The sequence below is a fragment of the Molothrus aeneus genome, chromosome 33, assembly GCF_037042795.1.
Source record: "Molothrus aeneus isolate 106 chromosome 33, BPBGC_Maene_1.0, whole genome shotgun sequence".
NCBI classification, from domain to species: Eukaryota; Metazoa; Chordata; class Aves; order Passeriformes; family Icteridae; genus Molothrus; species Molothrus aeneus.
In genome coordinates this window covers 804,270-819,812 of record NC_089678.1, presented here as the reverse complement: position 1 = coordinate 819,812, position 15,543 = coordinate 804,270, and the positions used below count along the sequence as shown (strand labels likewise).

The 15,543-nt window shown below is 41.5% G+C and overlaps 1 protein-coding gene across 1 annotated transcript; it reads right to left on the bottom strand.

Annotated features, from left to right (window-relative positions):
- Window position 1: 1 nt before the first annotated feature.
- On the bottom strand, window positions 2-12,117 carry TAF1A (TATA-box binding protein associated factor, RNA polymerase I subunit A). Its single transcript, XM_066568481.1, has 10 exons — window positions 11,821-12,117; window positions 10,156-10,325; window positions 9,216-9,329; window positions 8,046-8,244; window positions 7,205-7,335; window positions 5,531-5,689; window positions 4,382-4,448; window positions 3,154-3,274; window positions 1,923-2,083; window positions 2-752 (listed from the first exon to the last, which is right to left on the bottom strand). The coding sequence occupies exons 1-10, from the start codon at window positions 11,951-11,953 to the stop codon at window positions 610-612; spliced, it is 1,398 nt and encodes a 465-aa protein (XP_066424578.1). The 5' UTR covers window positions 11,954-12,117; the 3' UTR covers window positions 2-609.
- Window positions 12,118-15,543: the final 3,426 nt, after the last annotated feature.

Genomic DNA, 15,543 nt, shown 5'->3' with positions numbered 1-15,543 from the left:
GTTACAGCAAGTATTTCATTTAATGTTTAAGATACGTTGTCTTAAGGCACTTCTCACAAGACCCATGTGAACCCAGACCAAAATCCCAGAGGGAGGTTCAAGCACTTCACCCTCCAGAATTCTACAGATACGGCATTAAAACAGAAGTAGTATTTGGAAACCATTTTGTTGTTGTTTTCAAGGAAACTGGAATTCTGATTTGCGATAACACATGAACATTTGCTTTCCAAACACAGCAACACTGCTTATTTCAACTCATGGGCATGACTGCAAAAAAAAGTCTCTTCCAGGAGATAGAGAATTTCTCAGTATTTCTGTGCCTCTGCTCTTTTAAGATGTATTTGAAATCAACACTGTTTGCATTTCACACAAATATTAGAGTAACATTACAGAAATTCTTTCTGTAATTCTTTCTTCAGACATTATCACTTGATTTATATATTCTTTTTATTATAAAATAAATACCAACCAAAGTGGTTTTACATAAATATATTAAAAAAAAGTCTAGTACTGAGTCAATACGGTCTGCCTAAAGGTTTTGGAGTACCACCAACACAAAAGTCAGTTTTACAGAGAGGAAAAAGTACCAAGAACCTTAGGGACACCTCATCAAGGCTGAACAGAGGAATCTGGAGGACCAGATATTCTCAGGTAGACAGGATTGTGCCTAGTCACAAACTTCTTCAGCATCCGAAACCTTTTCACCCGAGCTTTGCAGCCTTGGTGTGATACATATTTGAAGTATTTGCAATCTAAGGAAGGAAAAAAAACAACACTAAGTTACACCATGATACAAGCAAATACAAAATGCTTTCATTGTTTAAATAATATGCAAACAGCTAAGAAACTTTTCAGTAATTAAAGGTATTAAAATGCTCATTACAGACGTAACTGCAGCATTAAATACTCTATCCTCACTTAGCCCAGCAAACATTCTACGTGTATCTAAATGCCTGTTATCTTGCACAATACTGTTTTCTCTTTCATTTTTGTTCTGCAAATTAGATCAGAAAGTAAAATTTCAAGAGTGTAAAGCAGCACTGATATCATACATTAATTTATTATCCTAGATAATGAAAACAGAAGCTCACATTGAGTCAGTAAGTACTGAAACTTCATTCAAGAATATCTGAACTAGAATGCTTTTATTTGCCATCTGGAAATAAAAAGGAGATATCTGATCCTACTGAAAGCAAAACAAAAAATATCCAAAGAGCTTCCAACATGAAGCTCTGTTTGTTCTATGAGAAGTTGTTCTATGAAGTGCAGAAGAAAAAGTTATAGAAAAGCTAACAATCAACATGTTGCCCACCAACGAGAAGTTCAAACCAGTCTACAAGCCATTGTCTCCACACCATATTCCCATTCTCAATTTAGCAGCTGATTCTTGGCCTGATCCTCCCCTTGTTTTGGCAGCATTTCAAATAATGCTACTAAAGAGGTAATGATATTCACCTTCTTACCAAACTGATGATGTTTTTCATACAGACTCTCCCTCCTCTTTCCTGCATTACAACATACCCATAGTCCTTAATGACCAGCTGACATCCAGTATTGCTGAGACACTGCCCAGGCTGGCATCTAGGAAGCAAACTGCCTGCAGTCCTCACAGTATTCCCAAGGAGAGTGTTGTGCATTTTTGGAGTTATAGTTTGAAGGTCAAACAAGACAAATAGTATTGTGGCTGCTCAACAAAGCTAGATAAAACTGAATTCTAAACCACAATAAGACCAGCTGCCTCACTGTTTAAATATCAAACTAACTTAAATACCTTTCATGTTTAGCTTCAAAGACAAGAATCTTTTTTAAAAGAAAGAAACTGTATTTCTTCCAGGCAGCAGATGAGCTGCATCCCATGTCATTAGGGCTAGAACTAGATATTATTTCTGTTCCATGAAGTGAAAAGAAAGAAAAAATTATACCCTTTCCCAGTAGGATTCCAGCCACCAGAGCTTTTTCATATGAAAGGCTTTTATTTTCCTGCCAATTCCTTTTTGCCAAGTAACGGCTAAAATGGAAGTCTGGCCACCAGTCCTTCCTGGAGTTCCACTCTTGCTTGATCCAGTCAAGATGCTTCTCGGAGCTGGAAAAAGGGTAAACAAATTACAGAAGAGGTTAAAATATAATGGAAAGATTATTAGGAGACAGTGAATGTTACAATCAGCTTGCTACAAATCTCCTAAATTGCCAACATAGACACATTGACTTTATACCAAAACAGTAACACAAGCATTTTTATATAAAACTAACAATTCTTTTTTAATCCCTGGCAACACTTGTGAGGCTGGAAGTGAACTCTAGCAGTTTTATTAAGCCTTGGCAATAGCACAGATTATGGTTTGAAATTAAGCAAGCCTTTCACTTGTCTGCCAGTTTATCAATAGTAATATGGAAGTTTCTCCAGTTTTGTCAACAAATGAGTAGTATGAAGGGGTTGCTTCATCCTTAGGAAAGGTTTGTGTTACTCCAGGCATACTCAAAGACTAACTCATCCCCAACAGTTATTACTGTTAGGCAATAATGCTCTTAAACCAAGCATTTCAGCAACACAAACTCCTTCCAGTCCCTCAAGGGAACCTGCAAGAAACACAAAGAGGGAGTTTTTGCAAGGGAAGGTAGAGACAGGACAAGGAGGAACAGCTTTAAACTGGAAAAGCACAGGTTTAGATTAAATGTTAGGAAAAAATTTTTCACTTTGATGGTGAGGCCCTGGGTCTTTTTTGCCCAATATAGTATTTGGTGAGTGGTCTCTTCCTGTCCTTCTCTCAACCCATGAATACTTATATTTTCTCTCCCCATCCAGTTGCAGAGTGGAGGGATAGAGCTTTGGTGGGTGCCTGGCATCCAGCCATGATCAGCCCACTACACTGCTCTAGTGGGAGGTGTCCCTGTCCATGGAAGGGGGGCTGGAACAAGGTGATCTTTCAGATCCCTTCCTACCCAAACTATTCAAGGATTCTATAAAACTATCTACAAAGGGGAAGTGACATTCCCATACAGTGATCAAACTGCCCAGTATTTCAAGATACTCTGAAGTTGTGTATGAAAGGTAAAAATGAAGGCAAAGTTAGAGCACAGAGGGTCACTGTGTTCACTGCCCAAAGGTGGAGACTTGACACATTTGTTTCAACACATTGCATCAGAGCTACTTACATTACAATTTGTTTCACCTGTCTTGCCAAACAGCTCCATGCTTTTGCATTTTCTTTCCAGCCAGCATAATCCAAGGCTGCAAAAATAACTTCTAGGCCCAGTTGACGCTTTTTTCTTTTCTCTGGAAAAAGATGAGGCTGATTAATGAATTACACAGATCAGGATGAACTCATTAGTAAGGCACAAGTGAAATACAGTTCTCCACTCTTCCCCCCCCCGCCACTACTTTAAACATAAGTTATGTTTATTGGTATAAATTTCTTTAAAAACTCCAGGTTGTTCTCATTAGTTATGAAAAGTTGGCAAATGTGTCACACATGAACTGAAAAAGGGAGGTTTCAGACAAAAGGTCTCCTTTTCCCCCTCCCAAAGAAGAATCAGGGTTTGAGTTGAAGAAAACCTTAAAAATCATCAAGTTACAACCCCCTGCCATGGGCAGGGACACTTTCCACTAGAGCAGGTTGCTCAGAGCTGCAGCCATCCTGGCCTTGAACACTTCCAGGGATGGGGCATCCACAGCTTCCCTGGGCAACCTGTGCCAGTGCCTCACCATCCTGACAATCAAGAATTTATTCCCAAAATCTCTTCTAAACCTCCCCCTGTCAGTTTGAAGCCATTAATCCTCATCATATCAGAAGAGTGAACAATCTTTATTCATGTGTACATTTCACCAATCTGTTGACCTGCTGAGACATACCAAGATACAAGAAGACAGACAGCTTGGAATACAATTGATCAGCATGGAAAAAAAAAATAGTCTTCAGATTAGAAGACTTTTCTACCAGCTTGAAGATAATGCTCCCTTAAAGAGAAGGAAAATTTTGTTGTTTGATCATTAACAATGAACTAAAGAATAGATACATTCCAAGAAAGAAAAGAATAAATAAAATAGAGATTCCAAAAATGGAATTAAGACCTTGGAATTTGGAGTAGGGCACCTAAAAAAAAATTAAGTTGTTTTTGAGGTTCTCCCTGTACCTTACAACTGCTTGCTTTGCTCAGCCTTTAAAATAAAAAAAAGGCATTTGGTAACATAAGTTTGTAAATGACTGCTCATACGTCCATCTTAAGAGGTTATGGTGATTGAAAAGATGGCATTTGAGTTGGTTTTATGGGACTATTTCTTAAGAAACAAAACTAATTTCAAAAGCAGAAAGAAGGCTGTAGGATAATCCAGAATAGTTTTCTGAAATTACCATAAATGAAATGAACAAAGGTAAAGACTTACTTGATTTTTGAAGCATGGTATTAAAATCTATCATTAGTTCATGAGAAGGAACAACATCATGCAAGATCTAAAAAATAAAAGATAAAACCCAGATAGGTTATTTTAATGTGAAAACTTTTGAAGACTTTTACCTGACCAAGAAAAGCACAGGCTTCAGAGCTTTGGGTGCTTTTAGTTCAGAAAATTAAGCAATTCTGGTACTTTGGTGCTTTGATATAAAGAATGGATCTCTAGGTCCTTCTTGCACATTTGTGACACTGCTCTGTGACACCACAGATGAAATACCTTGATGGCTGCTGACAAACACTGCTTGTGGCAAATACAACATTCTGAAGGAGCAGCCCAAATCCATATCCAGTGTCCCCTTTTTTGAAGGCAAAATGTAATTTTCTCCCTAGGACAGTTCTAGCCCCCCTGTACACTGCCCTGTGCATTGGGTCAGTTTCTGGACTTACCAAATAATTTCTATGATTTATCTCTGTTTTCTAAGAGACTCACGTCTAAAGCTACTGCTGAAATGCAGAGGAGAATTTCATGCAAATCTGCTACAGTTTCAAAGTCTAAAACAAACAAAACAGCCTTACAAAGCTGTTTTTAAACAACACTTGCACTAACAAGAGCACATTAGTGCCATCAAGTGGCAAAGCATGGTTTGCAAGGAGTACCGAGGGCAAGGAAAGCAGGAATTAAAAAGCTTAACCCAACAAGGTCTTGTCTGCCAAACAACCAGCAGACATTAACTTTTAGCTTTAATGCACAGCTCATTAAAAACAAGCAAAGAAACTAATTGCTAGATAGGATCAATAGGTGAAAGAGAAGGCATTAATGATTTGTACACATTGTAAAGATCAAACTGTAAGAGAAATCAATGCATGCTATGCACAAGTCTGCTGATACAGACTTCTGGAACCATGTGAACATGTTCTCTGAGCTTACTTACCACCTTTAAGTGATAGGATGTACCAGTCAAAGGCAAAACAAGAACTGGAATTCAAAGACAGTTAAGGATTCTGCTCCCTCCCACTAACTTCCCTCTAACCCTCCACTTCCCACAAAGAATACAATAGGATAAATAACGTTACAGAGCTCAAGCAAGCTTGTCAGACCACCCCTGACTGACACAGACTGTATCTCCTAGGGGATACCTACCTTCAGTGCAGATATGAGGGATTTCTTTGATTCACCCTGCCTCTTGAGGAACTGATAGAGGTAGACATGGGCATTTGGGTTAGCAGGGAACTTTGAGTTGTAGGCATATTCATTTAACACTTGGCGGGCCTCATTGTGCTCTCCATAGAACTCCAGCAACTGGAAGTTAAGTCTGTCATTAGTTTGTCAGATACGGGGAACCAAACTCTTACAATTAATTCTGGACTGCCACAGAGCCATCCAGCAGCACAGTCTGTATATAAGAGTGCAGCGTATTAGCTAATGCATATTAGATAATTGCATACCTGCCCATCTTAATTTTCCTTGCTACTCTCAGGACAGAGAGACAAGAATTCACACACAGAAGCTACTCTGGGAGAAAATGCCTTAACACCTACTTAATTGTCAAAGGATTATCATCCCTTGCTCACTGGAAAGAGATGCTGAAGGCACCTGCCATATCTCTAGAGACAGAACTTGGCAGATGCCAGCACCAAGGAAAATTCTTAAAACGTCCTAGATTGCCAAGCAATGTGTATTCTATTTGCCAGGTGTTAGAGGTGTGGCAGTTATCTTCTGTTAATTAGGCAGTTGTCCTTATCTCTTCCACAACCCATCCTCCCTGCAGAGAGATATCATCTGTTAATGGGCCATTGACTGTCACCGCATGACTGATAAAATTACAGCATCCCATTGTGAGATGCTCCGCCCAGAGGGAGGAGCCAAGCATTCCTAACTAGATATAATCTGAGATTCTGGCACAGCAGAACAGCCTTTCCACTGGATTACCAGAGGAACAGCTGCCTCTTCCACTTCCAATCTTCAGAAGACTACACCCTGCTACAGGATCACTGCTCCAACAGAACCATATCTGCTACTCCAGGACTGCAGCCACAATTCCAACTGGACTCCTACCAACACCTGGACCCACAGGGTGTCAGGTTGTACTCTCACTCTGTCAGTGTTGTTTTGATTTACCACATTGTTTATTTTATTTTTATTTTCTTCCCCAATAAAGAACTGTTATTCCTGCTCCCGTATCTTTGCCTGAGAACACCCTTTAATTTCAAATTTATAACAATTCGGAGAGAGGGAGTTTACACTTTCCATTTCAGAGGAGGCTCTTGCCTTCCTTAGCAGACTCCTGTCTTTCCAAACCAAGACACATGCTTAGAGAAGTCAGAGCTTATCAGCGTTCACAAAAAGTGAAAGATCTCTTTAAAATTACTAATTCTTGGTTACAAATCCTAAACAGGTATTTAAAAACCCAAACCAGAACAGAGAAGGGCTGCATATTTGGCATCTCTAACATCTCATCTATCCAGAGAAAACAGTGCCCTGCCAAAAATCCAAGTGTTTTCAGGAATTTGAACTAAAGCAGCTATGCTCCAATTTTTGCAGCCCCACAAAAACAAAACATGTAAGCTGTCTGTCTACTTCTTTTTCTTGACAATGAACAGATAAAAGTTCTTTTTGTACTGTGCTCAGGCTCTGCAGCTCTACCAGGAGTACGCTGTGCTCTACATCAAAGCCCGTGATGTGCACATACAAATGTGTTGCTTTTGAAATACTTTGTTTTCACTCACACACACAGAAAATAATCTGCATATGGGCATCTTAATGAAAATTAGATGGGGAAACACAAAAGAAAGCCATCTGTAAACATGCCCTTACATCCACATAGCATTTCACAAAGACATCCCAGACTCCAGGTATTTTAATAATCTCCTTCAAGTTCACTGCTGCCTTCCGGAAGTAACCGTGCATTTCCTGCTCAACAGCCAAGTCTGCAAATCCATCCTCACCTACCAAAACACAAAGGAAGGTCACAAAGTTATTAACTCTGCCAAGCACAGGGATCTTGAAGTGCTGCACCTTAGGGATGATCACATTTTGCTGAGCAAGGACTTCAGCCAGAGAGCTTTTAAGAAAAGACTCCTCAGTATTGAAACAAGACATTTTCACTGATCCACATTCAAATTGATAATCAATTTCAACTTATGGAGCACAATGAGTAGGATGCCAAGAGAAGATGCTACCAGCACAAGGTCCATAAGCCAAATTCAACATCTGGTTTTCAGAGAAACAGAGATCTAGTGCAAGTGATAAAACACTGCCGGTAGGTATAGATAGAACCAGATGTGACACATGTAGCAACTTCCACATCTTTAAGGAAACTGAAATTCAAACACAAGTGTTGAGGGTTTTGCTGTCACTCAACATTCCAGCAGCAATCATGCACTTGCACACCTATTAAACCACTGCTTTAAGGGAATGCATTCCTTTGATCATTATTTTAGGTGATGCTGGCTGGATGTGGGGAGAAAGAGTTTCAGAACAGCATTTCAGGGCACTTCAGAAAGTGCTATTTTGGCACTACCATCACTGCTGATATAGAATTCTGTACGAGTCACATCATCACACACTGAAGTCTGGTAAAGGAAAAGGCATCATTGCAAACCATGGCATCTGCATGAGCAAGCTGAAGCTACAGCTCAATCCAAAAAGCACTTACCATGCTCTAACAGGATTTTCTTCTGCTTAGACCAGCTACAGTAGTCCAAGAGTCCCCTGTAAGCCTGAATCAGCTTAATTTCCTTATCCTGAATGGCTGTTTGCTCTCCAAACCTCCAGCTTTCTGCCAGGGACAGGTTCTGGTACGCTTCATCTATTTGCCCATTACAGAGGAGATGGAAGACATGCTCCAAGCAGACCTACAACCCAAACAGTCCAAAACACAGCATTCCACACTCAAATGTAGAGATTCTAAGCAATACAGCAAAGTTCTACACACATGTGCAGAGAAAGAGGAGACTAGCTGACATGCATAAAAAATATTGCCAAGACACATAATGAAGAATTTAAATTATTTCTGTTGTCTCAAAAACCTGCTTGTCTTTAACATGTGCTGTACCTATTTTAAAAGATCTAAAAATTACCTGAGGAAACCCAGCTGGGCTGCATTTGCTTACTTTTCAGAGCACCTGAAAGAGGAATGCCCTTCCACCCTACCATGTTGATTGGGCATCATAAGATAAAAGCCTAAACCTTCAGTTAGCTCCAGAAAACCCTTGTATGGAACTTCTTTTGAAGACCTTTAAAAACAGAATAAAAGACAGAAGCACCATCTCAAGTGCACAACAGCCAAGGAAACCAACAATATAGGTTTGAATGAGCCACCAGAGGGAAAAAACCCATTAACCCCCCCCCCCAGCTGTGTGACACAGGTGTGCACAACATACAGTTTTATAATCAGATTAGCTACTCAAAAAGTGAGCTACTCAAAAAGTAATGAGGCAAAATTTAAGTACAAATGTTTAGTCAGCAGCACAGTGATCAAATTAAAGACTGAAAATAAAACTTGGCAGGTAATTACCTGTATTTACATGTCATTGGGACATGTATGAAAATGAATTTGACTGGTTCAAATTCAAAGATTAAAGGATTTTTAAGCACTCCTAAGGACTGAGAACATACATCTGTGATCAAACATACAGACCAAATGAGATAAGGTTAGGTATAAAATGACCTCCAAATATCATGCAATTGGTAATTCAAATGTTGGGTTTGAGATTTATTGACACTAATGTCAGTAATACATTTCAAAAGAGATCTGGAAATTAATATTCAAGTAAGCGTTCAGATAACTGTGAAAAATCATCAGGGCTGCTTTAAGTACACTCACCTTCAAGTACCTTTTTACTCCTAAAGTTTTCATCTGTTCCATGAAACAGTTGAACTCTTTCATCCTGCTTTGGGAATGATGCCACAAAATTTCAGTTCCTATTCTCCAAATCATCTGTTAACAGGGAGAAAGAAAATCAAAACCAACCTTAGTACAAAAATGGCAACAGACATCACATATAGTCTTACTAAACTTATAGTTACTGTAGGACATGAAAAGTGTACATTTGAGCTGCAAACAAAAAATACTACAAAGCATTATCTACTCCTATAGTAACCTACCTACTTGTCCAGTAGGACTTATAGAGTCATTCAGTGGTTCAGAATTGCTCATTATAAATGCAGCACTCAAGAAGAGTTTATGAAAACTGCATGCCAGAGGGTTCCTCCTCCCCTCACTGAAAAGTTATGTTCTTTTTGGACATGACCCCACTAAGACACCAGGTATACGCAACTCTTTGAACTTAATAGCAAAGATTATTTCCAATTTGATGTAGCTCCCCAATTGCATGCACTTGTTTCCAAAGTCTGCAAGCTAGCCATACTCAAGTACTCCATTTATTTAAAACTCTGATCCTTTTCCTTCCACCTGCTTCCATCTAAACATCTGCAAGGAGTTTTGCAGCTACTGGAAAAGCTGGTAACAACCTAAATAAGATACCAATTTGCAAACAGATTCTGACTGACGACATGCCAGAACCAACCACATTTATTGCTTTCCCATTTCAGAGGACTACTTTGATTTTTCAGATACACTGCTGATAGAGTGAACTTATACCAAGCCAAGTCTTCTTCTGTTGTGACAAGGATCTATTAAAAAAAAAAAAAATCAAGCCTGTGATTAGCTAATTAAGACAGATGTTGGTCCTGAAGTATATGGATGCTGCTTTGCAAGTATTTTTTCAACTGCAAAAGAACTCAGATAAGGAACATGGGCTTACCTCTGATGGACCTATGTGTTCTCTGGAATAGTCCTTCTCTAGTGACTCAACATAGCAGGTCAGGAACTCTGCAGCTCTTTTCCACTGCTTTTGGAGCAAGGCATCCTGAATGTAACTTAAACATGCTTCCTTGCTCTTCTTGAAGTTTAACTTGTATTCATTGGAAGATACTAAGTAAACAACAAAAAAACCCAAACAAACAAACAAAAAATAATCAACTGAGCCCACAGCAGTCACAGCCCTTATTCAGATAGCCACATGCTCTCCCTTTCAGAATCTTTCTTGTATGGACACTACAGAAAGTCATATTAAGCTCTGTGGTTTTGAAGATAAACAGGGAAGCAAGACTATGGGACAAGCTGGAAATGTGATATGGAATGACATTTTCCATAAGCAGCACATAGCTGTGCTTGAAATTTCCATTCACTTGAAACTGTGATTAGCCAATTATGTTACACTACTGCCCTACTAGAATCAGGGAGCCATGGTGCTTTGGTAACTTCACAGTACATTTTGTCTCATTTTGGGGACTGCTCTCTTCACTTATTAGTCATCACCCAAGTTTGCGATGCCACAGTGCTACCATATTTGCATGTACACAAACAAACAGACTGTTCCAGTACCAAAGGCTAAACAATTCCCACAAAGATAAACATAGACAACTATTCTCATTTGAGTACAAGGCTGCAAAGAGGCCTCTTGGTCTTTTTACATCAATAGTAGTTCAATTTATTCTGAAACCAGCATGAAACTGAAACTTCATTCCTATGAAGTGTGTTTAAAGCTCACAGCTGTATGACCCTACAACAATCCTCATCCAGAAAAAGTCACCTGCAAAGCACATGAAGAGCTCACCAAAACATCTCCTATCTGGATGCTGTAGGCAGAGGAATAACTCAAACAATGGCTAAGTCAGGTAATCACAGAACCATCAGAATTAGAAGGGACCTCTGGAGATTATCCAATCCAACCAGCTGCCAAGGCAGAGTCACCTGGAGCAGGTGACACAGGAAGGTGTCCACGTGGGATGTGAAAAAGTCTCCAGAGAGGGAAGACTCCACAAACTCCATGGGCAGCTGTTCCAGTGCTCTGCCACCCTCAATGTAAAGATCTCCTTCATGCTGAGGTGAAACTTCTTGTGCTTTAGTTTATGGTCACTGCACTATGTCCTGCTGCTGGGCACCACTGAAAAGTCTGGCATCATCCCCTTAGTACTTCTCTTTGAGATATTTACATGCATTAATGAAATCCCCTCTCGGTCTTCTCCACACTAGAGGCCTAGCTCCCTCAGTCTCTCCTTATAAGAGATACTCCAGATCCCGAATCATCCTTGGTGCCCTCCGCTGGACTCTCTCCAGGAGCTCCATGTTTCTCCTGCCTTGAGGAGCCCAGAAATGGACACAACACTCCAGATGTGCCTCACCAGGGCTAAGTAAAGGGGCACGATCACCTCCCTCGACCTGCTGACACTGCTCTTCCCGATGATACCACGTGCCTTGCTGCCCGCAAGGGCATACCGCCGGCTCACAAAATAACTACGGTTATTTCAAACCTCTTTCCCGGCGCTAGCAGACGATTTGGCGGATAGAAGCTGAAACTCTGCCACCATTCCCAGGGCAGCACGAAGGAGTTCATAAAGAGAACGCACAAACGCTCCGCCCTTACCCGGCTGCGGCGGCAGGAAGGGCAGGTGCAGGAGCGGCTGCAAGACCGCCTGAGTGGCGGAGCTCCTCCTCCTTCTCTTCCCCCCCACTGCCACCGCCGGTGCCTCCTTATAATCCTCCAGGAAGCTGTCCATGGCGCCGCGGACAGCCGGGCTCCGACCTTGCAGCTCAAGGGGGCGGGAGCCGCCGGCCGAGCCGAACGCGGAGGCTCAGTCCGAGCCGGGCGGGCAGCGGCCGGGCCGCCCCCTCAGGCCGGCACCTCCCCGCATACAGCAGGGGCGGGAGATCCCGGCAGGCGCCGCGTCCCGGGAAGCGCGGGGCGTGAGCGGCCCCTGCGCGTGCGCGTCGAGGGGGGCGGGCGGTGCGGCCGCCGTGAGGGGAGGTGCCTCCGCAGCGTTTCCCTGCTTTCCTTTGCGTATGGGGAAATGCGGGATGCGGGCCGAAGGTAAAGGAGGAGGGATGAGATGGAGCACGAGGGGTAGCTGGGTGTGTGCAGGGGTGTAGCGGAGAGGTGTTTATTCCTCAATCAGAGCATGACTAGAACCGTGGCTAATGCGCTGGTTATTCCAAAGATAAATTAGCGAGCTCCTTCTGTCACTCTTTCCATTAGCTGTATTGCTACTTTCCTGTTCCTTTGTAACTCATAACGTTCTACAGAAGGAAGAGATTCCGAATTAAAATCCTGTGCATTGTAGAGCAATGATGTTGCCTGCGCTCCAGCTGGATTTTGGGAACTCGTCTGCCTTAGCCACAGTATCTGGTTTATACAAATCTGTGCTGGAACTTGTTTCTTTAAACCACTTTGGAACTAAGTTTGCCCTGGACTGTTTTGATGTGTATAAAGTCCAGTTTACCGCATAAGATCCCACAGAGTTGTTTTTTTTTTCAGAACTGTCCTGGCACGGGAAAGTGAGTAAATAATAAACTGGCTCAGATTAAAGGTTCCTGTGATGCAGTGTCTTGGTTCAGCTGTGATCAATAAGCAGTGTTGGAAATAGTGCAAGGCAGAACAGTTGTGTACAGCATTTAAACACTTAAACCTCAATATCATATCTTAATATGGTATTTAATAAATCAATGTGAGGAAAACAGAAGTCTCCCTTTGCTTTTTTTCTTTATTTTTAATCCTGTGTTCTTCCAATAAAGGTCAGCATTTCAGTTCGTAAGTATTGTTATTAATGGATAATTAACTTACTTGATTGATGACAATAAAATGTTATATAACACCACATCTTTATCAGTGCCATTTTCTTTGACTGTCCTTTATAATTTGTACCTTGTGTGAGTGCCTCTCTGATCACTGGTGTTCCCCAAGTTTGATGTCACTTCCTACAACACTCCTGATCTTGTGTTAGTTTAGTATTCAAATTTCAGAATCCAACTTAGCCCCCACTTTTTGGTAAAAGTTCTCATGTTTGCCCGCAAGAACATTTACTTTTGGCTTGTTATTTTTATTTTTCTGTGTCATACATAAGTGAGTGTTTCCTGATCCTTAGATAAACTTGTCCAACTGATCTTTTCAATGGGTATCACCTACTTTAGTAGATATTTTAGCACAGAAGAGATAGGAGAACTGCTTTTTAAGAGTAGGTTAATGTTAGATACCTCATGTACAGTGGGACTACACTCATAGCTGAATACCTATTTCCAAGACTGGGGCTGAAAACTTGAAGGAAATTTTCCCTGAAATATCTTAATTGAACTAAGTGAAATATTTTTATTTTCTTTCACACATTGAGGGAAGCTAGGTATGTTAATAAGTGGCTACCTTATTACCCTGAAGTATTTGAAATTGTAGGAAATACTTGACAGTTGCAGTGGTAAACTTGTGTATATGTATCAACTGCAAGGTGCTCATTATTGTACAATAAAGGCAGTGACTTATACAAGAAGTATGTGATTTTGTTTTTCTTCACATTTCCCTTTCTTGCCCTTGTCTTTACAACCACAGACACCACTACCTTTTATCTTGGTCTTTTATAAAGATAAGCTTGATAAATTATATTGATGGAAAATAACCAAACAGCTCTTTCTTCATAAGAAATTGGACCTAATACTGTGAGCATTACACAACAGGAAATATTAATGTTGAGGAAAGAATGCTTATCTTTCACTCATACAATTATCCTAAAATGTGACTTGATTGAATTTGCTTCCATATTTTATGTGACAAACTTCTAGATTTTCTGAGTTAGGCTTTCCTAAGAGCTTTTAGCCAACATCAGTGATGGCAAATAGGTATCACCTCATTCTCTAAAATGTGAAACACAAAAATGTCAACAAAATTGCAGGAGGGCGACAGCTGCTATACTGCGCTAGGCCTGGAGAACACACATGAGCACTGGGTGAATGAATCATTGCATTCCTGTAGCATGTGGTTCCTGGGGATACACAGGACTGTAAGAAATGCCAGGGTGTCTGTGGGATGCTGGGCAAAGAGGTACCAACACCTGTTTGGTACCAACTACCTTGACACTTTTTCATAGTGTTATTAAAATATAAAACTGCTCTAGGTGGGGGCTGAAAATGAAACCCATATTTTTCAGTGAATTCACAGCAGTAACTAAGCCTGGATCTAAGGCCTTGTACAATGTGACTGTGGAAATGAGAGTCTGGAGCAAAAATCAATAGGCATGAAGATGCAAGAGGAACACATGCAATTAGCAACAGCAATTGCTAAGTCTTGAGATATAGCATTTAAAAGGGCTCTTTAACAGCTCTTGGAAAAAACCCTCAGTTGCTTTGACAAGCATCAAAAAAAATTTACCTTGACTATCAGTTCTGTGAGTGCCTATTCATGTTGGGAGCAGCTTCAGAATTTGCTCTGAAAAGTAGAAAAAAATACAAAAAATGTAGTCATTTGATTCACCAGCAAGAGGATTCCCTTATGTCACCTGTCCTTTCTTACCTGCATCTTTTATTCTTTTTGTATACTCAGGCTACCGTGCTGAACAAATAACATGGGTCTGAAAAAGAAAAGAGAGGTTTTGTTCATCTGCATTGAGACTTCTGCTGTCATTTTGCCATTTTAGATCTCTAAGGCAATATTAAGGTGATGGATGTGAAGAAAAGGTAAATACTTGTAAGCAGCACATATTTCGGCTTGCAAACACTCAACACTTAAAATGTACCATTAAGTGGAAGCTGCAGCTACAGAAGGGCAAGGATACGCCTGTCGGGGAATCCTGCGCTTTTGGCTGCTCGCTGTGAAACCCGCACTTTCCCCAGTGGGATCACGGCTGAATGAGCTCCTCCGTCCGCTGCACCGCAGGTGTAACCTCAAACTGTCGGAGGTCACCAGGAAAGTGGCGGCTGCTTCTCCCCAGCAGAGATAAGAACTGCTCGGCGGGGCAGGAAGGAGAGCAGCCAAGTGCTTGTTCGGATGTGTCGTGTCCTTACAGGGCGGCAGCTACAACCTTTCTGTAGGTTCTTGCTACTCCTGCGATCCTCATCTGGAGAAACCCGCACAAATAAGGGGCAGGACCTTCCTTATTTTCTGGCCTGCGAAGCGGGAAAGGTAGCCGGACTCCTGCTCGGCGCAGCGGTCGGTGGTGCTGCCGCCTCCGGATCGGGATCCTGCCGCCGGCAGGGAGTGAGGGAGAGTCCGTGCGCTACCCTCCTCCCGCGGCGGGGCTGGGCTTGTCCCTCCCCCGCCACATCGTCCTCCCGCTGGCGCTGCTGACGTGTCTACTCCCTCCTTCCCAACCCGGCTCCCTCCCTCCGC